This window comes from Lactuca sativa, chromosome 3 (genome assembly GCF_002870075.4).
Source record: "Lactuca sativa cultivar Salinas chromosome 3, Lsat_Salinas_v11, whole genome shotgun sequence".
Taxonomy (NCBI): Eukaryota; Viridiplantae; Streptophyta; class Magnoliopsida; order Asterales; family Asteraceae; genus Lactuca; species Lactuca sativa.
In genome coordinates, this window is record NC_056625.2 from 243,745,515 (window position 1) to 243,772,981 (window position 27,467).

Below are 27,467 nucleotides of genomic sequence, written 5' to 3' on the forward strand. Positions count from 1 at the left end.
TTAATGAAAAACTCTTCAAGTTCCATAACTTGAGGACAAGTTATGGAAGACTTTAAAACATTTAAAAATGAGACTCTCCATTTATCACAACTAATGGAAATCTTATGAGTTTTAATAATCATAAATATGACTTTTCATATAACTTGAGAACAAGTTACAAAAACACATATTATGAACAACTTTTAGATTAATTTGGATGGAAAACATATTATCACATAACTTTTCTATTAATCTAAATCAACTCACAAGAACAAGATAATTCAAATCAAACACTTTTCATGTAATTAGCCTAACCATTAAACTAATACAAAACATGAATCTATTGACAATTATCTATGAAATTTGATTAGCATGAACATTACCACATCAAAAAACAGGTTTACAATTTCAAAAACAGCTTAGGGTAATGTTCCTAGTCCAATTCCAGCCAAAAACCTCGAAAATATGTTGTCTGGGGGTCCAACTCGTTGAGTGCATGAACCAACTCCACGATTTGGATGATTTTATGCATGGACTCGGCGAGTCCACTGTCCAGAACAACAAAAAATCGAATTTTTCAGTATTTTTCAGCAATTTGCATCAAGTATAATTGAAAACAACCCTAGGCTCTGATACCACTGAAGGGATTTGAGCATTCTAACGCTCCTATGGTGTACATGAAACCCTAAATACCTTAGATCTATGTTTTCTTTATTATACATGAAAACATGAACTTTCCAAGGTATCACCCTAACTAGCATACAATCATTGATACTTTAGTAATATAAACAAGTTAGAAGACATACCTTTTCATGTAGCTTGATTCCATGGAGCTTAAGAGCCTAGTGCCTCAAGTGTGACACCTCAAATGGTTCACACAACATCACCAACATCTTGGAATAACTTGAGAGAAAAGGTTCCTATGCTCAAATCGGCTAGCCCTCATGTGTACACACACTAGTGCCAATTTCTTGAGCCATGGGGTCCTTATATATGGTGGCTATTAGGGTTACACCATGTAACTCATGTCTTTCCATATTCTTCATGATCCATGGGTTAAAACTTACATGGAGTATCCATGGGTTACTCCATGGGTTTAGCCCAACATGAAGAACTATGGATCATAAGCCCATATATATAAGAATGAATGATTTACACAATCAATCCCCATATATTTAATTAGTCTCCTTTTGATCACAAAGTTAATTCCAAATTAATTCTTGATTAATAGTAATTGAATAATATGATTTCATATTAATATATTAGAACTTATAATATATTAACAAATCATTAATATCCTTTTCTCACAAAAGTCTATCCAAATTGTTCTGATGCCATGCAACCCAAATGGATCATGCCAAGTCGGGTCGAATACATACCAATAATAATTTGGGCTTAGACATCTAATCCAAAAGGAAGGCCACATCTAGGAGGTGGCGGCTTCAAGAGAAGTTAGGTTTAGGGTTAGGGTGTGAGAGGGTGACGGGATTACATACCCCGTCCAAAATAGAACTTCCTCAATAATAATGTTTTCGGTCCCTCCTCCTCTCATTCTTCTCAAAAAAGGTCCATAAATTACCATTTAGTCCCTTAGCCCCTAAAATCTAGTCAATATAAGTCCCAAAATCACACTTTAACCCCCGAAACTCTAAATCATGCCATTTGGCTTCCTGAAACCATAACCCCGCTACTTATTATTTGATTTTGGGCTATAATAATATAAAATAATAATAATAATAATCCCTTCTCGGGGTTCCGGGTATATTATTTAATTATTCTATTTTAAACGGAATGTTACAGAAGAAGAGCACTATAACCCCATTATTTTATGGCTTCGTTCTTCGCTTTCTATTTACCTAATTTGCTTGTCTGTATAAGGTGCCTATTCATCTACAATTTTTGTTCCAGAATGCGTAGAACACCTCCGGAATGAAATGAAAACGTTCTAGTGTTTAAATTAACGATATCATTGTTGTAGGACCAACTAAATAGTAGTTTAGATGTTTGGGTACTGTTAATTTATATCGAAATGTAGTGTTCTAGATTTTAAAAATTCATTCCGGAAGCCTCCAAAATGTGTGGAACTGTTCCGGAACATGAGGAATTGGTCCATAACTACTCTGGAATATTGATCATTTTCATTTCGAACCGAAGTGATAACACCTTTTTTATTTGTACAATACAAAAGGGTTTTTGATGCATCTATTACAGTTTCTTGTAAACCCAAAATCAGTGGGCAAATTCTTGCGACATTTAGAGACAGACCTGAATGCAAGACTATATTTTGGAACACTTGTTTTGGGAGGTGGTTAGACATTCCTAATGTGGATATGGATCCTTTTCTTCTACATTACGTCTTTTTCCATGAAGTTTTCACCAACCCCCGAATCCAAGTAGAGGAAATGGTTTTGTAGATTAGAAGTTATGAGCTGTCTTTCGAGATAAAAGAATTTTGTCTTATCACCGACTTTTGGTTTTGTGATTATTTTCCTGCTTCAACATCTGATGTCACCTTCCATTCCCATTCCTTTCCTATGGTCCCGAGGAATGTCTCAGTCAAATTAGATGATGTTATTATTGTGTTTAAATATTCATGGATTCACTTAATGAGTTATCGGACAAGGATGCATTCAGTATATGTCTTTTATACATGTTATAGAAGTGCTTGAATTGGAGATTGCCTAAACAACCTGTTAAAGAAGAGTATTCCAATTTTCTATCCAACCTTGATGTATTCAACATGTATAATGTCGTCTATTTTATGATTACTGTTTATTATTACGTATCATTACTAATATTTTTATAGAAATTTAATAGTTAATTAACTTTTTATGGCAGATATCCATGGGGAGTATAATTTGGGATCAGATGTACTTATAACTAGTTACTGTATTCAATAAGGTTGGCAAGCATATACATCTAGTCAACCAGAAAGAGAAAGAATCTCAAAAAATGACCTACATCATAAAAAGGTTTTTATAAGCTTTTAAGGTAAGTATATGATGAAATTTTATTTATTTATTTTTGTTTCCTAACCTTGTAACAATTATTTATTTATTTGTTTGCTAACATTTAGATATGGATTCTTGAGACTTTTCCGGTGAGCAGTTTGTTTGGTACCCGACAACAGAATGTGATCCCTAGGTTGTTGTATGGTCAAAACAGATGCCTTTATAAAAGCTTGAATGCAACTAGTTTTTACAAATCAATGACGTGTTGTTACTTAATTATTTAAATATTTATTTATTTTATGATTCATAATTATTTATAATTTTATAATTTTGTTAGCATGATAATAGATTTGTACAGAAGTTGGAGCCCACAGAAGTTGAGATGCGTGCTGAATGATTGATAGTTAGCTCGGTATTGATTGATGGCCCTGAATTACCCGACAATGAAGTTCACAGGGCACCTTCCCTGACACCATCACTCAAAAACTCCCCTACCCATGAGCCTCGACAAAATAAGGCACCACCACCACCACCGTCAGCCGCTAACACATCAACTGACAATGACCGAATTATTAGTGAATTGCAAAACGAGGTCCATCAATTAAAAAATGAGCTCAGTGATTGTTACAAATAGTTGAGATAACAGGATGAATGTTTAGCAGAGCATGTCGCTACTTTAGCCATGGTTCTAAACCTTATCGATAATTTTCCCAGAGAAGATTTTGTTACCACATAGTACAATGATAATGACTTATGGGATCATGATTACGGGTCAGGAACACCTGAAAACCCATTGGATGATGGTCCTAAGCAGTCATCTCCATTTATTCATTCGTTGGATGTAAAAGAGATTATGTGGGATCAATACAAAACACCTCTGGCATCACTTCAGTGTTGTATGTGCAAAAAAGTAATGTCCATATGGTATAAGTCCCTATGGATACAAATGAAAAGGAAATATGTTGTACGACAACATCTAACATTGTTGGAAAATCTCTTAGAACATGCCATACACACTCTTTTATAAACAACAGGATGGTTCGTTGTTGTTCACTCACCGTTTTTTGACTAGCATTCCGACGATTGAATTTTAGATGGCTTATACGCAGATAGCGTAACATATTGATTTCCAGGTATTCCATTTTGACCTTTGATTTAAGTACGATTTTCAATTTAGTCCCAAGGGGCATTTTTATAATTTTGGGTCAGGCTTGTGTACTTTGGGCGTACACAGCATACGCTAGGCCTACGTGGCCAGGGCGTAAACCCTAAATTTTAAGGTTTGGACCCTATTTAAGCATCATTATAGCCCCATACCCTTCCTTAACTTTGACCTCTATCCCTATTTCAAAACCCTAAAGTGTGTGTGTAACACCCAAAATCAGGAAGGCCAAGAAAGGAAAGAAAACCCTAAGTCAAAGGGTCAACTCGTCGAGTCCAGGGAGGAACTCGACGAGTCAGAGCGGGATCCGGGGGATAGATTAAGTAACCGACTCGGCGAGTCAGCTAAGGGGACTCGGCGAGTCTGGTCTGAATGAGAAAACCCTAATCCCGGGAGTTGTATCCTATATAAAGGGTGTTATGTCCCTCCCTCAGCCTCCATATCATCCTAGAGAGACTGTAAACCCTTGATTTCGTGTGAGCTTCCATCATTTGAAAGAAATAGCTTTGGAGGAGGGAACCTTTGAAAGGAACTTGAAGATCAAGAGGGTTGCTCCAAAGGAGAGGTGTAGATCCAAGATCTACTTCAGTTTGTGTTCATCCTGGAGGTAATAAGCTGTTATCTTCCCTCCTTTGCATCAAGATCTATTTTGTTATGAGATTTGGGGGTTTTATGGTTGTTGAGATCTAATTCGGGTTTGGGGCTTAGATATGAGCTTGCCACTTCAGAACTAGTGTTGGGATGGTCCAATATGTCGTAAAGCATCAGATATTGAGTAGTTGGTGAAGCCCTTTGTCCTAAAACCTAGCCCTAGAGTGTTTTGAGCCTAGATCTCTCTAGTTATATGTAAAGTTTGCAACTTTACGTAAGGAATGGGCTTTGGGAGAGTGGATCTATGAGTTGGAGTCCCTATTTGGCTCGAAAAGCCACTGCATGGACTAAGAGCTAAAGCGACTTGGCGAGTCACATGGGTGAACTCGGCGAGTCGGATGAAGTTGGGCAGGAACTCGACGAGTTGGAAGAACAACTCGGAGAGTCTGTTGAAGTTTGCATTGTACTCGGCGAGTCAGTTCTTGGACTCGGCGAGTCTGGTCGCGAAACCCCAAACCCTTTGAGGTAACACTAAAATCAGTGAGTCAGGTGGAGACTCAGTGAGTTGGACATGTCAGGACTCGGAAATCGGTGGACTCAGTAAGTCATGGGCTGACTCGGCGAGTCGAGTCGCGAATGGAAGGACTCTGAGCATTTGAACTCGGCGAGTCAGTAGGCAGACTCAGCGAGTAGGGTTGACCTGGAAGGTTGACTTTGACCAGGACTTTGACTTTGACCAGAGATGACTTAGTTGACTTTCGTAGGACAGTTAGACTAAGTGTTATATTGATATTGATAGCTCGGGGAGCTAGTGGAGCCGCAGTTCAAGAGAGTGGTCGGGCAGTAGCCGAGGGGTTTCAGCAAGTTCAGCAAGTGCAGGTGAGTTTCCCTTTGTGTGAATGGGTCTAAGGCCACAATGTCGAACCATGTAGTCATGAGTAGAAGACCCGGGGGTTAGCCCTAAGAACAGTATGCTAGTATGATATCCAGGACGAGGTCCAATGATAGCGGGCAGGTGCCCAAGGAATGGTTTATATGATAGTTTATACTTGTTGTTTTTGTGATACATGTATGTGCCTGGTAGGGAGGTGAGTATGGGTGAGGTCCCGTATCTCACCAATAGCAGAGTGTGGATGGTGTTCCACATCTCATTAGCAGCAGAACAGGGGCGAGGCCCAAGTTAGGGAAAGAGTGAGTGTGGGTTGGGCCCGTGTCTCACTATCAGTAGGAGCGTGGATGGGGTTCCATGACTCATCAAGTAGCAGGACAAGGGCGAGGCCCAGGATAGGCGAGGCCTTAGGACAGGATCCATTAGTATATGTTTAGCTTATGTGTTGTGATATGTTTATGTGCTATTATATGTTAGCGAGCGAGGCCTAAGTGAAACAGATCCGTGTCCGAGCGGGGCTCGAAGCCAGGCGGGGCCGTTGTAGCGGGCGAGGCCCGAGGTAGAGGGCAAGGCCCAGAATAGCGGGCATGGCCCAGTATGTGCAGTATGTGGTTATGCATGGTATGTGGTAGGTTGGGGAACTCACTAATCTTCGTGCTTAGGGTTTTCAGTTTTGGTTTCAGGTACTTCCGATAGCGGTGGAAAGAGCTCGGGGTGATCGCATGGCACACACTATAGATTAGACAGTCTGGGATGTTTTACTCTGATAATGAAATTATGTTTTGGAAATTAATACTCTGATTAAGTTATGGATTGATAATTATGTTTTAAGTAATGTTTTATAGATGAAATTTTTAGTCTTGAATTTTGAGATGTTACAAGTTGGTATCAGAGCCTTGGTTTGAGGGATTCGGACATACTCTCGGGTGTGTCTGAACTCAAACTAAGGGATTGGATAAAGAGTTTTCAAAATGAAAAGACAGTTTTGTAAAAAGAGTTTTAGAAATGAAAAAATTTTAGAAAAATGAAAAGAACTCAGAAAGGAAAGAATTTTGATAAGAGAAAAGGGTGTGGTGCATGCAATCAACCGAACTCAAGTAAGTACCCCAAAGTACCCATACAAGTTTATGTTATGTTTATCAGCTTGTAGAACAGCATGGTAGATTAGGACTAAGGATCTAGGGAGGATGCGTTATGTGCCTGTTATATGTGCTTGAGCTGCCTGATAGTGCTGCTTAGACAGTAGTAGGATAGCCTGTTTAGGTTATGCCTGATTATATGAGCGTACGTTGCATGCTAGTACAGATTCTAGCTTTGTGGATATGATTGCTTAAGTATGTTAGGGTTAGATTTTCCTTTGTCTGAATGATGCTTGCTTTGTGCATTGTGGGATTCTGAGTGATGGGAGCTAGCCATTAGGTGAATACGTCACGTCACATGTAATCAAGGTGGAATGATCTTAGAGTGCTAGATTTGGCCCTATTGCGCAGCTCTTGTCTGAGTCCAACCGTTGTAGGGACGAGTCTTTTACTCGAAGGATTATCTAAGCCTCGTCACATGTTATGGTATTTAGGTGATGGCTAATTGGCATCACAAAGAGGCCTTCAGCGGCTGAGGATTGGTTTGAGTTGAGTCAGAGGATTCCCTAGGGTAATCCTAGGATGAGATAGTACGGAGAGCAGTAGTGGTAGAAAAGGGACCTGGTGGAGTCAAAGCAGTTCTTGAGGAAAGTACGGATAGATGTGGAAGGTAGTATGGGCCCGTACTACTGAAAGCAGAGGATCCGTACTCGATTCGAGAAATGGCAAGGCGAGACCGGGGAACTTGTAGTGTGTGTGTGTGTATGATCCCTCGGCAGTGATGAGTATTCTGATGGTATTGCGATATGTTTTCAGCATGGTGACATTGCAAGAGAGACCAGCGGGCGGATCAAGCGCCGGAGAGGGATCAGGCTCGGGTTCAGGAGCTGAGCAGCTCAAGGAGTGAATGAGGGAGTTGATATCAGCGGAGGTTACACACAGTATTCTAGATCAAACTCCTGTGATCTTTGGCACGGTCAAGGAGGGTATACTGGAGATTTTGGATGAAAGGCTGGGAGCCTTCCGTACCGAGATGATGGTTTTGATGGGAGCTCGTACTTTGACATTCCGAGAGTTTAGAGCCTGCGGAGCGCCAAATTATCATGGGGCTAAGGACCCCATTGCTAGCAGCAGGTGGTTGGCCGATGTCGCCAAAGCATTTCGTACGCGTCGGTGTCCCGAGGGGCACAAGGTCAAACTCGCCTCCTGTCTTCTGAAGGACAGAGCGAGGGATTGGTGAGAGGAGATCGGTTATGCTTTGGGGGATGATGTCGCATTGGACGCGATGACATGGAGCAATTTCTCGGCCAGGTTCAGGGTGGAGTTTTCGCCGATTATTGAGGTGCAGCAGTTGGCACGGGAGTTTCAGGATTTGACGCAGATGACTGAGACTGTGGCGGAGATCACCGCCAAGTTCAGGGAGAGGGATCTTCTTATACCGCAGTATGTCGCGGATGAGGAGATGAAGAAGGCCCGATACCATGAGATGTTGAGGGATGACATCAAGCAGTTTGTGAGCAGGTCCAGCTGCAAAACGTTAGAGGATATGATCGCGCGAGCTAGAGAGAGATTGATTTGGAGCAGATCCGGAAGAGGAAGCCGGATGAGGTTCAGGCAGCCACAGGCTCGGGCAAAAGGCCCAAGGGATCGGATTCGAGATCGAGGGATTATCAGGACCGCAGCCGGTGTGGGAAGTGTGGCAGGGCACACGGGGGCGTGTGCAGGAGTGGTAGCGGTGGTGAGTCTGGTTGTTTCAATTGCGGTCGGACTAGTCATTTTAGCAGGGATTGTACTGCTACCACCACACAGGAACCAGACTTGATATGTTTTCATTGCAATCATCAGGGCCACAAGAAGGCCTAGTGCCCCAGTTTGTTTTCAGCAGGACGGGTGATGGCACCTGCCCCTGCAACTTTGAGGATCACAGACGGTCGTCAGGGCCGTGCAGAGGCGCCTGTGGTAGGAGGCAGGGCTTTTCCGATTGACTACCTTTCAGACGCGATCAGCGTCGGATGTTGCAGGTATGCGACTTCCGTTTTCTATTTTATTTATGCATGATTATATTGTTATGGTTCTGCATCGTTATCGGTATGAGTATTTTAATTTTGTGCGGCTTGCTTGTGATCGAGTTATATGCCATCTGCATACATTGGATATATGAATAGTAGTTAAGGGATGGGCTCTGTTGGAGAAGGTTACGTAGGATGCAGTAACTATAGCATGCCTCGGAGGGACTTGGTATGTCTCGCTAGTTCGGAACTGTATAGTTTTAGAAATGGTCTGGTCAGATCCCTAGCTATGGTCTTGTCAGTTCGGAACTGTTGGATTAATGTCTAAGTCCATAACTATAATTGGTGAGACTTGACCCGACTCGGCATGGTCCATTTGGGTTGCATGGCATCATGCATTTGGATAGACTATAATGAGAGAAATAACACTTAAGGATTATTAATATATTGTAAGTTCTAATATATTAATAGGATTATTTAATTAGTATTGATCAAGAATTAATCTAGGATTAATTAAGTGATCAAAAGAAGACTAATTAAATATATAGGTTGGTTGTGTAAATCATCCATACTTATATAGTGGGCTAATGCTCCATGGATTATCAAGTTGGGCTAAAACCCATAGGATGCTCCATGGTGTATTTGAACCCATGGATCCAAGGAAATGGAAAGTCATGACAATTAGGGTTTACCCTAATTGTAACACTATATAAAGATCATACTCTTGGAAAAATCAGCCACTATGTGAGATAGAGAAGGGCTATCCGATTTCATGTGTTCTACATTTCTCTCAAGGTTATTCCAAAAGCATATGATGTTGTGTGAACCATTTGAGGTGTCACACTTGGGGCACTAGGCACTCAAGCTTCATGAAGATATTCTACATCAAAGACGTATGTATTCTATCTTGTTATATTTATTGTTTTGTATGCTAAATTAGGATAATACCTTGGAAGTTCATATTTGCATGTATAATAGAATAAACATAGATCCAAGGTATTTAGGGTTGCATGTACACTTAGGAGTGTTAGAATGCTCAAAACCCAACAGTGGTATCAGAGCCTAGGCTTGTTTTCTTGATATACTTGCAAAAGTAGCTGAAAATCGAGTTTTGATGTTGTCTGCACAGCAGACTCGCCGAGTCCAAGGCAAAAAGCATCCAACTCGCCGAGTTGGTTCATGCACTCGACGAGTTAGAGCCCCAGACAGCATATTTTCGAGTTTTTTGGCTGGAATTGGACTAGGAACATTACCCTAAGATGTTTTTGGACTTATAAACTTGTTTTTTATGTGGTAATGTTCATGCTAATCCAATTTCAGAGATAATTGTCAATAGATTCATGTTTTAAATTAGTTTAGTGATTAGGCTAATTACATGAAAAAAGGTTGATTTGAATTATTTTGTTCTTATGAGTTGCTTAGATTAATAGAAAAGTTAATTGATTATGTGTTTTCAATCCATTTTAATCTAAGAGTTGATTCTAAAATGTGTTTTCGTAACTTGTCCTCAAGTTATATGAAAAGTAACATTTAAGTTTCATAAAACTCATAAAAGTTGGCAAAGGTTACAAAAATGAAGAGTCTTGTCTCATTGAATGGTTTTATGACTCCATAACTTGTCCTCAAGTTATGGAAGTTCAAGAGTCACTTCATTAAGTAATAAAATGTGTAACCTTAATTAATTCCATAAGTTATAAAATAAAGATAAGTTAATTCTTTTATTAGTTTAAAGTCTTCCATAACTTGTCCTCAAGTTATGGAACTTGAAGAGTTTTGGATTAAAACTACTTTAAACACATAAGTTATGGAATTAATTAGTTTTGAATAGTTTCAAAACTTGCCCTCAAGTTTTGGAATTTGTAAAGTTTTCTCTTATGAATGCTTTAATTCCAAGTTAGCCCTTAGAATTTTAAAAGTTAAAATTCAACCCTTATACTTTATAATATTATAAGTTAATAATATTTATATATATGTATAAGAGCAAGTCAGTCTTACTGTTAGTAGGCCTCATTCACGAAGCCGGTCTATAAGGGGGGTATAAGGTTACTACCTATAAAATGGCAGTTTAATGGGTTTCCACTCTCACCCAACGCTTTCTTGACCGGTGGAGGGTCGTTAGCCGAACGGGTTTGACAGGACTGTAATTCTCCCTTCATTAAAAGTATTAATGATAAATACTAAGTAACTAAACTCTTAATAATACCCCATCTTAGTTACTTAGGAAAATGCGAATAAGGTGCTAATCCATGAAATTACACTTTGCACTTTGCTTAAGTCGGTTAGTGGAGCGTGTGTTGTTAACCGGTACACTAACTCGTATTTAACAAGGTAGGCAAAGGGTAACTTAATGTTTATCATAGTATCGATGGAGCGTGTGAGGGGTAAACACTTAAGGGTATCAAGTAATTTGCATGGTTACTTCACACCTTGTTTTGTGATCCTCGGCATCCCGATCACAAAACCTGAAGGGCACACTCGAGATTGAAACATGCCATTGAACAGTTCAATGAATCTCAAAGATCTAGGAGTTTCAAATCCAATTAAAACCTAATAATAAATTTTGTTTATCTTGGTGGAAATTGGTGAATCATCATTCACCTACCTTCAAATATTTTATAGCTTGGATTACGGCATCCCTCTTCTAAGTTATAAAATAATTTGTTGGGTCCTAGCCTTAATATTTCATATTGGGTGTCATATTAAGGACTTTAGATCAACTATCTTGAATATCTCCCAAACGATGTCTGGTTTAGACATTTATGATCTTCCCAAATCTCTTGAAACAAGCTTCCTAAATGAAGATGATGTCCCATGGAAATCATACTTCTTTCACCTCCTCCAATTATTCTCCCAAACCCACAAGCTCTTGAAAAGTTTAAGGTCACTCAAGCCCTATTAGCAAAGCAAGGTCTAGGTGTGATCACATCTTGGAGATGTAGTCACATTTTGACAAGCCGGGAGAGTTGGGTGTCAAAGTCTTGAGAAAGTTTGTGGCTCAACTACTTTCTAAGTCTCATAGTAAGTTCCTTTGGGACTCCTATGAAACAGACTAAGACAAGACCCTTAATGATCTTATCCATTTGCTAAGATCAACTTCCTTAAACTTTATGGACATTGACAATGATGACATTGGATATCCAATAAGGCTCTCTCTTCCCAATGGAAAGGGATCGGCCATAGTCAATTCAGTTGACCAATTGGTAAAGAGAAATGCTAAGTCTGTAATAGTCTCATGTACCATTATCAAAGAGTCCATATGTTTATATTGCCAAAGGAATGGGCATTAGTTGCGAAGCTGTCAATTTTACCTAAGGATGGTAAAGTCAATAAGTTTGACTTTATTTCAGGTAAAATCCACTATCTAACTCTGCTAAGTTTCTATTATGAGATTCTTGATACATGATGTGACTGGGTCACATGTTGATGTTTTAAGAATCAAAGAAAAGTAAAGAAACTTAAAGAAAGAATATGCTGAATCTGATCGCGTAGATGGATTTCTATCGCATAGTTTGAAGATTGGATTCTTGAGCTACTTCTTAGGAGTTATGATATTTTTGCTTAGGAATAGACAACAACAAGTTTTCATATGGATTGTAAGGATAAGTTTTTCCGCAAAGTTTTTAAAATAAAAGGAAAATTTCTGATTTTATTTATTTTAAAATATCCTTACAATGGCATCTGTGAAAAATTTTTGTTGCTTATAGGATTCCATTAATAGCAAGAGTGGAAATATGAAATTGATTCTTTCATTTTTGGTAGTGTCTAAATTTACCAAATAAGGAAAGATTCTCATCACCCAAGTTTCAATTGGACCAGAACTTGGAATCATGCAAGTCGTATAGCATGATGAATGAGAACTTTCAAGTATTGGAAAATTAAGACTAATTACTTGTTCACATGGATGTGTGAGTCAAGTAATGGACTAAGGGATCGAGTACACATTCTTGTGCACTGATTAAGTCCACCACAAAAGATCGATAAGACTATTCGTCATAGTTTACTAAAGCTCAGTAAATATGATTATACTTACAAGCTTAAGTGTAATTCTGAGACATTGGAAAAGGTTCCAATGTAAGGCAGAGCGAATAAGAAGAATCAACTTAGGCAGAAAGATAAAAGTTTCTCAAATCTAAAAAGATGGGAGAGTACTTTAGTATCAGTTTTGTGATCATCTTAATGATTAAGAAACCATAGCACAATTAGTACTCTAAGGAAATCTTAGTGCATTCTTATGACTAAGAAGAGGAACTTGAATTGTTGAAATGGTTAAATCAAGAAGATGAGTCATACTTCGTTCCAATACAAGTCTTACAGTCATACTCCAAGATTGTAATTTGAGTGATATGTCTTAAAGAAGGTTTAAAACACTTGTCAAATGTAAGAGTAAAAGTTTTCTACTCTTGTACATTTGAAATTGGTAAGTTGTAAATGTTTTGGATAAAACAAAGACCAACTTAGGCCAATTGTGTGAAGTGTTTGTCTTGATTAGAAACCACACTCTCTCATGAATATCTGACAAGAAAGTCTTATATGTCAAAAGGAAAGTGGGAGTCTTAAAGGTCTTGAAAGTCTCAAGAACTAATCAAGAATAAAACCTAAAGTTCTTCACTAGCACACGACTTGAGGTTTATAACCTATCGTGTTGACATATTATGTGCCCATTCCAGTTAAAGTTGGCTTTGCATCTGAGTTCTTAAAGTTCTCAATTTGTTGCACAACAACTTGGAAGCAATGGCAGGCCCTTGAGCTGCCATGTGGCAAGAAATTAAGATTGAGTTCAGTCCATATGATTTTGGATTTGTCATTATCCTTGTCTTGTGACTATGGTTTTTACAATTCACATGGATAATAACACATACACCAGTAAATCTAAGTGTCATAAGGTTTCTCTCCGATTCTTGAAAATGATGGTGAGGAAACACTTTCACTAAGTAGATTTTAGCTAGATAGCAATTGTAATATTTGCATTCTCAAAGTCGTTAGTGGAGCGTGTGTGGTTTACCGGCACGCTAACCTGGACTTGTGAGAAGTGGCAAAAAGGTCTAACCATTATGATTATGGCATCCCTCTTCATAATTTTTTAGACACACAAGTGTGCTATCTAAGGGAAGATGTATGATTTTGATAAAGTTTTATCAAAACAATCTAGTATCAAAAATCTGAACTTTGGTAAGAAAGTCAGTTGATTTCTAAGTACATGTCAAAGCTAGTGGGAGCATAAGTGTTATGCTAATAATCATCATGTTAGTGGGAGCATGGTAATTATGATAAGTATTGCAAGTTAGCAATGTTAATTATAGAAAACAAAAGGTTTCAATTGGAAAAAAGTTGTTTTGCTATAATTAAGGGAGAGGAAATTATACTTCATCTCAAATCTAAAAGCTTAGATTGAGGTTTTAATCGTTTAGTCAAGGATATATATATATATATATATATATATATATATATATATATATATATATATATATATATATATATATATGAATTTCATGTTGGAATGGCTCAACATAAGGAAATTCTGTATATGGGTCCATTATTTGCGTTCTAAAATTCGATTATGATTACGACATCCCTTTTCATAACCTGGATTATAAGAACATGGCAAATAGAAATGGAAATGTTATAGCAAAAGACTAGTTTAGTCTTTATGTGAGACATCATGAATTGTGTCCCATATACTTCGGATATAGGATCGATTACATGTGCTATATTCATCCTTTCTAAAATTTTCCAAATGCCTGGGGCATTAAGAAGGGAAAATGACTAGAATTGGATATGACTAAAAGGATTAAACAATTGTCGAGGACAATCTAAGGTTTACCAAAGATTGGGTGCTCAAGGACAGTTGAGAGTATAGTGATAATTCTGGAAGGACCATATTGACATATTTTGTAAGGAGGCAACTCTTGTTTAGAAGTGATAGTCAAAATGGAATCTAGAAATGTTTCAAAGTTATAAATTATTCAATCTGTGTAAGATTAGGAAACTTAATGCAAGAATGATGTTTCCAAGGAGCTGATCTCCCTTGGAATGCTCTGTAATGGTTGTTGTCAAGTCTTTCTAACTTTGTGCGTAATCATTACAAGAGGATCAATGCATATAAGTTTAGAATCTAACAGATTTCAGTAAATGGCATGAATTTGGAATTCTTGCATTTGTAGTAAGGATTTGGGACTGTGAAAAAAGAGGATCATTAGAGTTGTGTTCAATTGATCTCATTCACAAAGTGAAGATCATAGACAAACATAGTATGCATACTTGGTGTATGGCATGACTAGTGTTTAGAAAACATAGTGTACATGCTTGGAGCATGGGACAACTATTGTTTTAATTCAAGAATAAAGTTGATAGCTGAAACAATATACAATGAATAATGTGTAATCATATGGTGATAAATAAAAGGTGTTTTATTTATGTTCATAAGTTCTGAGACCATATTAGATTCCATTATTATTGTGTTTCATTTTGCATGTTTTGACTTCCAGAATAACTAGGTCGTTCTTCCTGATTGACTAAGTTATTCAAATTATCCACAGTCGGTCATATGTTGGAAGTAGATATGAATTAAGACTGTCATGGGTTGGCTTGTAGAGATCTAAGATGTTGGACAAAGGGCTACAACACTCATGAGTGCTCATAAGTTCTAAGTATTGGATTCAACCTGCGCTCATTGGAATCACTTCATGGATTTTATCATGAGTGATCATGAGACGATAATATCTTATATTCTTCAAACCTAGAGATATTAGTTGTTACTATGAGTTGGTTATACATTGATTGCACGAAAACGCATTCGGTAACTCGGTGTTATAAAATGTGTCTTTGTGTATGATTCAACAAGTAGTAGAACAAGCCATATGAGTCGAAGTTTATCCATTCCTTTTACCTTCGGGATAAAAGCGATATCTGTGGGCCCCTCGATGATTTGATGATGACAAATGGAAGTGCTCGGCCGGGCCAGGACTGATTTGATTTGTTCAATTAGTCAGTCGTCATAAATCAGAAATCGGGAAACAACAAATGGACAGAGAGAATGATTATAATCCATGTCTCAGTCCATATGATATCTAGAATGGAGGAATATATGATCCCTTATCTAATGGACAAGTCATTGACAAAGGTCAGAGTTCATCGACAAGGTCAGAGTTCGATAGAAGCTTTTGAGAGCTACGATTGCCAGTCAGTTCTTGAAGTCACACGCAATAATAGTTTTAGACTTATCCAAGTGGGAGACTGTTGGATTAATGTCTAAGTCCATAACTATAATTGGTGAGACTTGACCCGACCCGGCATGGTTCATTTGGGTTGCATGGCATCATGCATTTGGATAGACTATAATGAGAGAAATAACACTTAAGGATTATTAATATATTATAAGTTCTAATATATTAATAGGATTATTTAATTAGTATTGATCAAGAATTAATCTAGGATTAATTAAGTGATCAAAAGAAGACTAATTAAATAGATGGGTTGATTGTGTAAATCATCCATACTTATATAGTGGGCTAATGCTCCATGGATTATCAAGTTGGGCTAAAACTCATAGGATGCTCCATGGATGCTCCATGGTGTATTTGAACCCATGGATCCAAGGAAATGGAAAGTCATGACAATTAGGGTTTTCCCTAATTGTAACAATATATAAAGATCATACTCTTGGAAAAATCGGCCACTATGTGAGATAGAGAAGGGCTAGCCGATTTCATGTGTTCTACATTTCTCCCAAGGTTATTCCAAAAGCATATGATGTTGTGTGAACCATTTGAGGTGTCACACTTGGGGTACTAGGCACTCAAGCTTAATGAAGATATTCTACATCAAAGAGGTATGTATTCTATCTTGTTATATTCATTGTTTTGTATGCTAGATTAGGATAATACCTTGGAAGTTCATATTTGCATGTATAATAGAGAAAACATAGATCCAAGGTATTTAGTGTTGCATGTACACTTAGGAGTGTTAGAATGCTCAAAACCCAACAGGTATGTGGTAGGTTGGGGAACTCACTAAGCTTCGTGCTTACGGTTTTCAGTTTTGGTTTCAGGTACTTCTGATAGCGGTGGAAAGAGCTCGGGGTGATCGCATGGCACACACCATAGATTAGAACATATGTTTTGGAAATTAATACTTTGATTAAGTTATGGATTGATAATTATGTTTTAAGTAATGTTTTATAAAAGAAATTTTTAGTCTTGAATTTTGAGATGTTACAGTGTGACAGTGTTTTAAAGCTTGGAGTGTCATTTTGGTGCTCTTAGTGGTGAAGAAAGAATCTTGAAGTAGTGGTGTTTCACTCAAGGCCTTAGATCCACCATCTACACTCCCTTATGCATCTTTTAGAGGTATAAAGCTCCAACCTTGATGAATATTCCTTTAGATCCTTTGTCCTAAATCTTGATCCTTATGAGTATAGAATACTCCAGGACCTTTGATTTGTCCTTTCATATGTTTTAGGGTGTGATAAGTCATAAAAATGTGATGTTAGGCATTAGTTTCTTTTCCATGCATGATCTAGGTTGTCTTAATGGGTCAAGAAGCAAGGGTTATTGATGTTAAGGTCTTAATATCCATGAAAGACCATAAATTTGGAAACTTTATGGTTAAGAACATCATTTAAGGGATAGATCTGGAATTGGGACGAAATAGCTGAAGGATTAAGCTTTTAATGGGAAGAAAGGGCTGATAGCTACGTATGCTAGGCGTACCAAAGGGTCACTGCGCGTGCATGGTCACCCCCTCAACTTTGGGCAAATGTGTAGTATGCCCCGTGTACATGTTAAGTATGTGGGGTACTCACTAATTGGACGCGGTTGACTTTCACCTAAATTTTGACTATGTTCGAACTAGGGGTATTTTGGGTATTTTTGAGTTATAGTCTGAGTTTTGGTCACTGTTATTTGTAATGGTGACCGGTAGAGTTGGTTTTCGGAGCAACATATTGTTCAACTTTTCATTCGTCTATAAGGCGAGTCTTCTCACTGTATCCATGGGTCGAAGGTACCAATATTCGCCCATTATTGTGTTATTTAGGATGAAAAAGATTATGTAGCTTATATGAGTTTGTATGATGGGTTGAAATAAATCCCAGGACATGGCCCATTATCATATGTTTGGGTTAAAATAGACCCCTAGGCGGGGCCCATTATTGTATGATTGGGTGAATGATACCCCATGGCAAGGCCCATTTAGCGGGGCCCATATGTGTTGATTAGACTGAAATACACCATAGGGCAAGACCCTAGGGTTGGGCTCATATATGTATATGGGTTGGAATATACCACAAGGTTAAGCCCAGTTGTATGATTGGTATGTGGTACTTTGGGGAACTCACTAAGCTTTATGCTTACAATTTATGTTTACTGCTTCAGATACTTCCGGTTCGAAAGAGAAGAGCCTGACATGATGGCATAACACCCTTCCCTCATGATTTCTGCATTTTGAATAATTGTACTATGATGTTCTTGATATTATATGTGATGATGGTTTTTGAAACAATTATTGAATGAAATTGATAGTCTTTCAATAAAAAGTTTTATCATTATTTTACGGTTGTTACAGATAGTCACGCAGAGTGGTTAGAATGTGATGTAAGTTACATTATTAGCCTGCTCATTACGTACTATGCTTCTACTAACAACACTTAACAACACATATTTTTAATTGGCAACACATCATGGTGTGGATCTCACTGTTGGTGGAGTGTAAACAGGATGCTGCTCGGTGGACGGTTGTACCGATATCTTTAAACACTGATGCATTTTATTGGAGTGACATGGCTAACGGATCTATTTACCCAACTTGTGCAGACTGTGATATGGTATAATTGTGATTCGGTGACCTAAGTATGTATGTAATAAAAGGTTATTTGATGTTTAATTATTTCTAACCTTTTTTGTTGCTTTACATCCCAATCACTATACCAATTTATCACTGGTTTTTGGGTGCTTTGAATTTGAAGGCTTTCCAAATGACAATATACGTTAGTCATTGGAAGAGCGACTACTTTTCAAATACTGAGGATTGGTTTGTCGGTATGTGAGCCCACATCCACAGACTGTTAATGGGTATCAACTACTGGGATACCGAACCCAAGTGATTCAATCTCATTTAAGAGTTTCAACATGACCCTCAAAAAGGCGTTACAAGTACCACGACAGATTGACAGCATATGGGATTGTAGGGTGTTTTTATGTTGGTTTCTAGAGACGTTGATCACCGATATGTCGTATTCTATAGACGGTCCAAACGGTACATTGGCTTTGTCATATCGTAAACGACCGACGGAAATATTTTGGAGTACAAGGAATAAGATGATTTGAACATTATAATATTACTTCAAACAAATCCATTTAGTTTATAAATTTAATTGGTTTTTGTTGATTTTAAGATTATCAATTGTATTTTATCTAATATATAAACAAAACTTCTACAATAATAGTAGTAGTAGTAGTAGTAATAATAATAATAATAATAATAATAATAATAATAATAATAATAATAACAACAACAAAATACATTTATACAAATAACAATAAAAAAACGTTATGAATCTTCGGTGTTTTAGAGGCTTGTCCGAAATGAATATATAAAGGGAAATTGAGTAAATCTAACCCTTAAAAATAATAAATAAATAAATAAATAAATAAAAACAAGTGTTCTGAACCATAATTCGAAATCGTACTTTGGAATTCCAAAAACCTTTCCGGAACCATGTGTTTCCGAGAATGTGGTTACTTTATAAAATGAAAAAAAAAATAATCTTTTTTGTGACATAATTCAATTATAAAGTGTAGATTACTCACTTATCTATTTTTTGTTGCAGTTTAGCATTTCATTATGCATCCAATCTAATAATACGTTAGCATATTTTTTTATCACTCACATACTAGTCACTTTATGACTTATCTTTCGAGAGTTATTGATATTTTTTTTTTTCTGGTTACACTTTTTTCTTTCGTTCGTAAGGTTGTCCTCATTGGCTAAATGGGGACTAAGATATAAGAGATATTTATTGGTTTTCTCTTATGTCCTCATATATTGGCTTCAATTATTTTGTGAATTTAATTAAGGCAATCGTGGCGTACATTGAATGTCTTCCATTCACTAATGAAGATAGAATATTTATTTCGTATTGATGACACTAACAGGTTCTAGAAAGATCGTTACTTCATGCATTGGGCCGGGCCTTGAATTGGGCCTTGGAGGTCAAGGGGTATCATAGAATAAAAACGTATTTGCTTTCCATTATTTTTTGTCATGTCCAGATTCAATTGATTTTCAGGCAATAAATGAGTACAAAATATCTAACTGAAGATTCATAGAAACATATTTGTAATAAAATATTTTTTTATGAAAATATTAATTAAAACAACATAAATAATACTTTAAAAGCAAAAAATAACAACATACTTTGATTAATTTGATTATTATTTTTTGAACTTATTAAGGACCAGCAAAAGTTAAGCCAGAAAATAAATATATCCACCTTTTTAAGTGGCCTAATAAACTCCCATTCACAGTCAACCCGTTGATACAGTTATTATGGGATGAGATGCATTTTATATTGTAATGAAAGTTAGAATGTAGAATTTGCTTAAGTTACTTAAGAAATAAACTTATGAAGGTTTTGCTCTTATTTCATAGCTTCTATTATTATGGGCTATTTAAGAATTTTCCTCTAGTTGTGCTTTTGTTACATATTTCCTTCACATAATTCTATAATCATTCGCTAAATGGTCCCCTAAGATATAAGAGATATTTATTGTGTTTCTCCAATGTCCAGATGTCCTCATATCTTGGTTTCAATCATCTTGTGTTTTCAAGTAAATGCTAGCCTCTAGAATATTGAATGTCTTACATTCACTAATTGTAAATGGAAAAGGGTAAAATCCATATTAGAATGTGATTGACAATTTCCAGAATTATAGTATTTTTATCAGTCACATGATTTTATTTCAATTTAATCTCCTATGTGGTCGGAATTCACATTGGTCCCTTAGTTTCAATCATCCTCGTAAGAGCCCAATAGAATCAAAAATGTATTTGTTCTCTTCTTCTTTATTATTATTATTATTATTATTATTATTATTATTATTATTATTATTATTATTATTATTATTATTATTATTATTATTATTATTATTTCCCTCTCAAATCTCAATTCAATTGATTTTTATGCAATACGGAGTATATTATAAAATAGTTAAGTCATTTAAATATAAAGTATTAGATAAAATAAACCATTTTATGATAATATTTATAAAAAAATTTAAATGCTTTTTATTGTTATTATTAAATATATTTTATTATTATGTCGTTCGACGTTCAATACAAAACTAATCTTATTGAGAAATTAGATATATAAAATTTTAAGGATATATAAACGTGTAACGGTGTAATATTAAAATCAGAGATTGTTTTCAAATTATAATATTTTAATTTTTAATAAAAAATTATTAAAACTACATTTCTATAATAAAAACAAAAAACAATAAATAATATAGATAAATAAATAAAAATGTGTGTTGTTACTAGAATTTTATATGTGTACATAATCATCACCACCAGATTTGCTTTGACGAAAGTAATATAAAAAGAAAAGGAGTTGAGAAATGTACAGAAGAAATTGACCAACTTCCAACCGAAAACTACCTTCCATCTGTGGCCATTGAAGAAGCCTTGTTTCAGAAAAAAGTTAGGTAATGCTTCGAACAACACCTTCTCTGAATCATCGTCTTTCTTTACTAATATTTTAACTTATACGACCCATAATTTCTACAACAAGATCATCACCTTCCTTCCCCTTTGTGTCTATTCACAATCAAATTCCAGGTTCATTGTATTTCTTCAATTCGATTCTGGTAATCAGGTTCATCGTTTGTTTCGGAATTGGTAAATTCGAATTGTAGATCGTAGTAATTGAGATTAAGAATTAGTTGCTTTCGTTGACTAGGTCAGTTGATGAGTTTATGAAATGTGTTGATTCGGAGTTGAATTAAGTCTCAGTTATCGTAAATCAATGCTTTTAGGGTTTCGAATTTGCTGTTTCTATAAGCACAGATTTCAAAATTTTGTTGAATTGTCAGTGGGTTTACTTCTATCATTCTTCCATTACAGTGTTTTTTCTCAAATCCCGAAATGTCGAGCTTGGAAGAACCCCTTGGTTTGGACAAATTGCCAAGCCTAAGCACCATTGATCTTTCAAGAAGGTTTTCATCTACACGTTGCAGCACTAGTGGAGAGGAGACTGGATTTGGATGTTGCTGGATTGAAGGAAAGAATTGGGGATCATCCAATAGCTACAAGTATGTTTCCTTTAAAAAAAAAATACTATTTTTCTTGAATTGCATATAGAAATGACTTCACATGTTGTTCTTTCATCTTCACAAATGCATCTGATACCAATCTGCTCACATTCTCAGGGAAGATTTGAAAGAATACATGAGAGAAGCTTTCATTTGGAGACACCATACAAGAGAAATCACACACAATGATATCATCTGGGAAATCGAAGGAAGGAACCATGAAACAAATGGAAATCGTTCTCATTCGCGACATATACCAAATCTTCAAAATAGCTCAATCTCCAATGATACAACCCCACGAGACATGACAAATAAGGTGATTTCTTTGACCCTATATTTTAAAACACATATTCATATCAAGATTTGAGTTGTATACAGTATACACTAATCTTTTTATTGTTATAACATCAGATTTTTAGGGGCATGCCAAAGTATGTGAAGATAGTGGAAGTTGGTCCAAGAGATGGGTTACAAAATGAGAAGAATCTGGTACCTACATCTGTGAAGATAGAACTAATTCATAGGCTTCTTTCTTGTGGATTATCTGTTGTTGAAGCCACAAGCTTTGTTTCCCCCAAATGGGTACCTCAGGTATTGTTTCTTTTTCCAATTATGATGTATATATATATATATATATATATATATATATATATATATATATATATATATATATATATATATATATATATATATATATATATATATAACTTTTAGAAAGTTATTACTATGTGTATCTACTTACAAGTTACAATCATTGAATTATAAAGCTGGCAGATGCAAAGGAGGTTGTTGAAGCAGTTAAACATTTGGAAGGTGCAAGATTGCCAGTATTGACACCAAATTTAAAAGTGTGTATTATTCATCCATACTTAAAAAAAATTATATATATTCTTCACTTGTGAGAATTTATTAAATGTTTATTGTTGGTTTTGAGCAGGGCTTTGAAGCTGCTATTGCAGCCGGAGCAAAGGAAATTGCGGTTTTTGCTTCGGCTTCTGAATCCTTCTCAAAGGCAAACATTAATTGTACTATTGAAGAAAGTCTTATTCGTTACCGTGATGTTATTCATACTGCAACAAAGCTCTCGATTCCTGTTCGCGGGTATGAACTAATTCCTTTTGTTCATGCTCCATGCTGAACCGGGTCTGAAAAGTCTGGCCCGGTTCAGACCGGACCGGTCCAAGTGTTGGACCGGTCCGGGCTTGTCGAATCAGACATTCAGACCAGTTGGTATGGTTTGGTCTGGTCTGATCGATTTTTTATAAACAGGTACGTTTCATGTGTGATCGGGTGTCCAGTTGAAGGTGCGGTGAGCCCGTCAAAAGTTGCATATGTCGCGAAAAAACTTCATGACATGGGTTGCTCGGAAATCTCACTTGGTGATACAATTGGGATCGGTACACCAGGTTAGTGACTTTGACTGTGAATGTGACTGTTGCAGACTGCATCATGTACTTATGGTTATTATAAAATAGTTTCACTACTCTTGTGACTTGTATAATCTTTACCTAATTTGCATCCGTTCTTATAGGAACTGTGATACCTATGCTTGAAGCGGTCATGGAGGTTGTCCCGATTGAGAAGCTTGCGGTTCACTTTCACGATACGTATGGCCAATCTCTTCCAAACATTTTAGTATCCCTCCAAGTAAGCCAACAATTTACTCCTTATGCAATGTAATGTAATGAAGAATTGCAATAATGACAAATCTTTCTTACATATTTCACGATTTTAATTAGATTACAGTTTTATTTTAATAAAGCTAAAAAAATATATTTCTGTTATAATCTTATTTGGGTTTTGATGAGCTTTTATTATCTTTAACTATTGTTTTGTAACTAATTATTACTACATATAATGTATAAAGTATACTTAAAAGGGAAATCCCCGATAAAGCCTCAATATTTTGGGTCAGTTTACGGTTTAATCCCAACATTTATTTTTGAACAAAAAAGTTCCAATTATCTAATTTTATACGATAATTTGTCATTTTCTATTGAAAAAAAAATTGTTTCGTTAATTTTGACAAAATATAGACTAATCGGGGACTTTTCTATTCAAAAAATAAAAAATGGGATTAAACCGCAAACTGGACTAAAATGTTAGGACTTTATTGGAGATTTCCCTATTTTAAACTATACATCGATTTTGCATATAATATAGAAAGGGGCATTGCATCAATGACTAGCAACGTACTACTTTACTCTACTGACATTTTTTTATCATCCTCATTCTATATTTTCATCATTCCATTCCATCCAACCAAACAGACGTGTTTTAAATTTTAACATTATTAATTGACAACAGATGGGAATAAGCATAGTGGATTCCTCCGTAGGTGGATTAGGAGGGTGCCCATATGCCAAGGGAGCTTCGGGGAATGTTGCCACAGAAGATGTGGTATATATGCTTAATGGCCTTGGAATAAAAACAAATGTTGATTTAACAAAGCTTTTGCAAACCGGGGACTTCATTTGCAAGAATTTGGGCCGCCCCTCGGGATCAAAAGTTGCAGTCGCCGCTAAAATATAAAATTATCACGCCATTATGTGGTAATATATATTGGAATAATTATAAAGAAATGTATGAATCTAGTTCACTTTGATATGAATTCATGTATATGACATTGCTGGTGGTAAGATGCTTCTTGCCACTAGATATATTTATTTTTGGTTGTTTGTACCATACAAGTTTCATTTATAGTTATTTTTATTTAGTAAAAACTATAAAAAAATATAGACAAAATTGCAAAAGTGGTCCCTATGGTTTGTCAATTTATTTAGGTAAGGTCCAAAAAAAGTTTATTAGCAAAAAATGTCTTTATTTGGTGGTTTGTTGTGGTTTTGGTCCATATTTCGTTGAGTTTAACTGCTTGGCTGTTAAGTTTTGGCAAATTATGGATTTACCCCACGGATATCTTTTTAGCAAACTACAATGACCAACTATGCAATTTTTCTTTTTCATTTTATTAAATTATTGTATATTAATTCTTTTAATTAATTCTTTTTTAACTTTTTTCTTATTGTATTATTTTTAATTGGATTAATATATATTAATAAATATTATTTTTAATATATTATATATATATATATATTAATAAATATTACTTCATTTGATTATTAATTTTTTTAATTACTTTTCTTTTAATTTCTTCTTTATTGAATTAATTCTTTTTTATTGGATTATTATATATTAAAAAATATTATTTTTAACATATCATATTTATCTATTAGTAAGTGTTACTTTATTGGATTATTAATTTCATTTAATTAATTTTTTTTATTGTGTTAATTCTTTTTTTGGATTATTACTTTATATTTATTATTTTTATTTATAGTAAATATTATTTTTGAATTGTTTTTGTTTTCTTTTAATTGCATTCTTTATAGTTTTAAATAAAAATACCAAAAAAATCTCACCTACCCCACATCTCCTAATGTATTTTAAATATTTGGAAGATAACATATTTTTGCACAACATCACCACCATCACTCGTCACCACTACCACTAGCTGGTTGTCTCCAACCCCAGTTAGTATATATATATATATATATATATATATATATATATATATATATATATATATATATATATATATATATATATATATATATATATATATAATTTTCAGTAATTATTCACGAAGTGAGATCTTCGTGTGTATTTTAGTTTTTGTGTATTCACGTGTATCTAAATTTGTTATATATTTCAATAACCTTAAGATTTTAACTTTTGATTTTGACATATATAATTTTCCTAAATATATTTCTACATGAATTACCAAATTCGAGTAGTCGATACTCGGCAGTTGGCCAAACGAGTACCGAATAACGAGTTTTACAACCTTGCCACCATATATAGTGGCTATGGTGGTTTGAAAACCCTCGATTAACATTGTCACCATCGATGGCGGTATCGGTAATGAATTGTCGGCTGGAGGCTATATGTTTTTTGGGGTTTAGGGCTGTTCACTATTTGGATAAAACCGAATTGCCCAATTGGACAATTTGGATTGGACTATTTGGTTCGGATATTCGGATTTTTGGATTTGTTTTCAACAAAACCGAATTATTATTTTGGATTTCGGATTGGTTTTGGTTTATAAAATAAGAACCGAATAGTCCAAAAAAACCGAATAAACATTTATTATTTATTTATTTATAATATATATCTATAGTTATCTATTGATTTTGTAATTTATTTTTTCATATAGGTTTAAAACATTTCACCCGATAAAAAAACATCAATATGTATTATCTCTCAAAAGTTTTCTATCTTTAAAATATTTAACTATAATATATCTGCTTAGTAGTTGTTTGTACGTAAATTTCAAATCACAACTAAATAATTTTTTTCGTTTCTTGTGTAAAATTAGGTAATATTATAATTATATGTTGTTTTAAAATGTTTCGGTTTTTGAAAACCGAATTATAAAAACCGATCCAACCGAATTGTAATTGGATCGGATCGGATCGGATTTGAATTTAGTTTGGACTATTCGGATCCATGTTTTGAAAACCGAAATCAATTTGGATTCACTTGATTGGATCGGATCAAACCGATCCATCCAAACGAACACCCTTATTGGGGTTTGTTGCGCATTGTGTGGATAGTCGACCGATGTAGTTTTCATCGATAATGGCTGAATATAGGCAATGATCGGCGATTTCCAGCGAGATGATACGACGAGTCAATGTAGTAGATGGCAACGAATTGAGGAGTTAACCAGGGGTGTTTCGATCAAACCTCCTAGTGGTTGTAGTAGAATATGGCTGGCTTGATAGATATAGAGGATTCTGGTGCATTGTGATGAGGATGTCCTAGGTGGCTATTGGCGACATTGGGTGTAACAAGTTGGTGGAATTTCCGTCGAACAATCGATGAAGATGATTGACGGTTGTCCTGCCAATTTTCGACGATGAGACGCGATCCATTTGCATATTCTGACTACTTTATGATGGAACCAATAAAAATTAAAAAATTTAATATTATACATTATTATTATTAATCCAATAAAATGATATTTATTATATATAATAATAATAAATTAAAAATAATAATCCAATAAAAAGAATTAACGCAATAAAAAAACAATTTAAAGGAATTAATAATATAATAAAGTAATACTAATTAATAGAAAAATTATATGTTAACAAAATATTTATTAACATATAATAATCCAATAAAAATAAATTCATCCAATAAAGAAGGAAAAAAGAATCAATTAAAAAAATAAAAATATAATAAAATAATATTTATTAAGATATAAATATAATATAATAAAATTAATATTTATTAATATATAATAATCCAATGAAAAAGAATTAATCCAATAAAGAAGAAATTAATTAAAAAAATTAATAATATAATAGAATAATATTTGTTAATATATAAATATAAAATATTAAACAAATATTTATTAATATATAAGAAATTAAAAAATTAATTAAAAGAATTAACATACAATAATTCAATAAAATGAAAAGGAAAAATTACAGAA

At 35.1% G+C, this 27,467-nt stretch overlaps 1 protein-coding gene across 2 annotated transcripts; it reads left to right on the forward strand.

Annotated features, from left to right (window-relative positions):
* The first annotated feature begins 21,203 nt into the window (after positions 1-21,203).
* On the forward strand, positions 21,204-24,649 carry LOC111883511 (hydroxymethylglutaryl-CoA lyase, mitochondrial). Of its 2 annotated transcripts, none has more exons than XM_023879828.3 (9): positions 21,204-21,361; positions 21,780-21,967; positions 22,085-22,283; positions 22,379-22,558; positions 22,735-22,815; positions 22,905-23,068; positions 23,237-23,373; positions 23,499-23,614; positions 24,275-24,649. In XM_023879828.3, exons 2-9 carry the CDS (start codon positions 21,801-21,803, stop codon positions 24,497-24,499), a joined length of 1,269 nt encoding a protein of 422 aa, XP_023735596.1. In that variant the 5' UTR covers positions 21,204-21,361; positions 21,780-21,800; the 3' UTR covers positions 24,500-24,649. The 2 variants fall into 2 exon arrangements, with proteins under 2 accessions (XP_023735596.1, XP_042756302.1); XM_042900368.1 differs by lacking the exon at positions 21,204-21,361 and adding an exon at positions 21,472-21,494.
* Positions 24,650-27,467: the final 2,818 nt, after the last annotated feature.

What these genes read in the sequence shown, in the direction of transcription:
- LOC111883511 (XM_023879828.3), top strand. Translation starts at nt 21,801, where the DNA reads ATGTCGAGCTTGGAAGAACCCCTTGGTTTGGACAAATTGCCAAGCCTA. An exon ending in GGATCATCCAATAGCTACAA is followed by an intron (nt 21,968 to 22,084) that starts GTATGTTTCCTT and finishes TCACATTCTCAG; the next exon opens with GGAAGATTTGAAAGAATACA. An exon ending in TATTGACACCAAATTTAAAA is followed by an intron (nt 22,816 to 22,904) that starts GTGTGTATTATT and finishes GGTTTTGAGCAG; the next exon opens with GGCTTTGAAGCTGCTATTGC.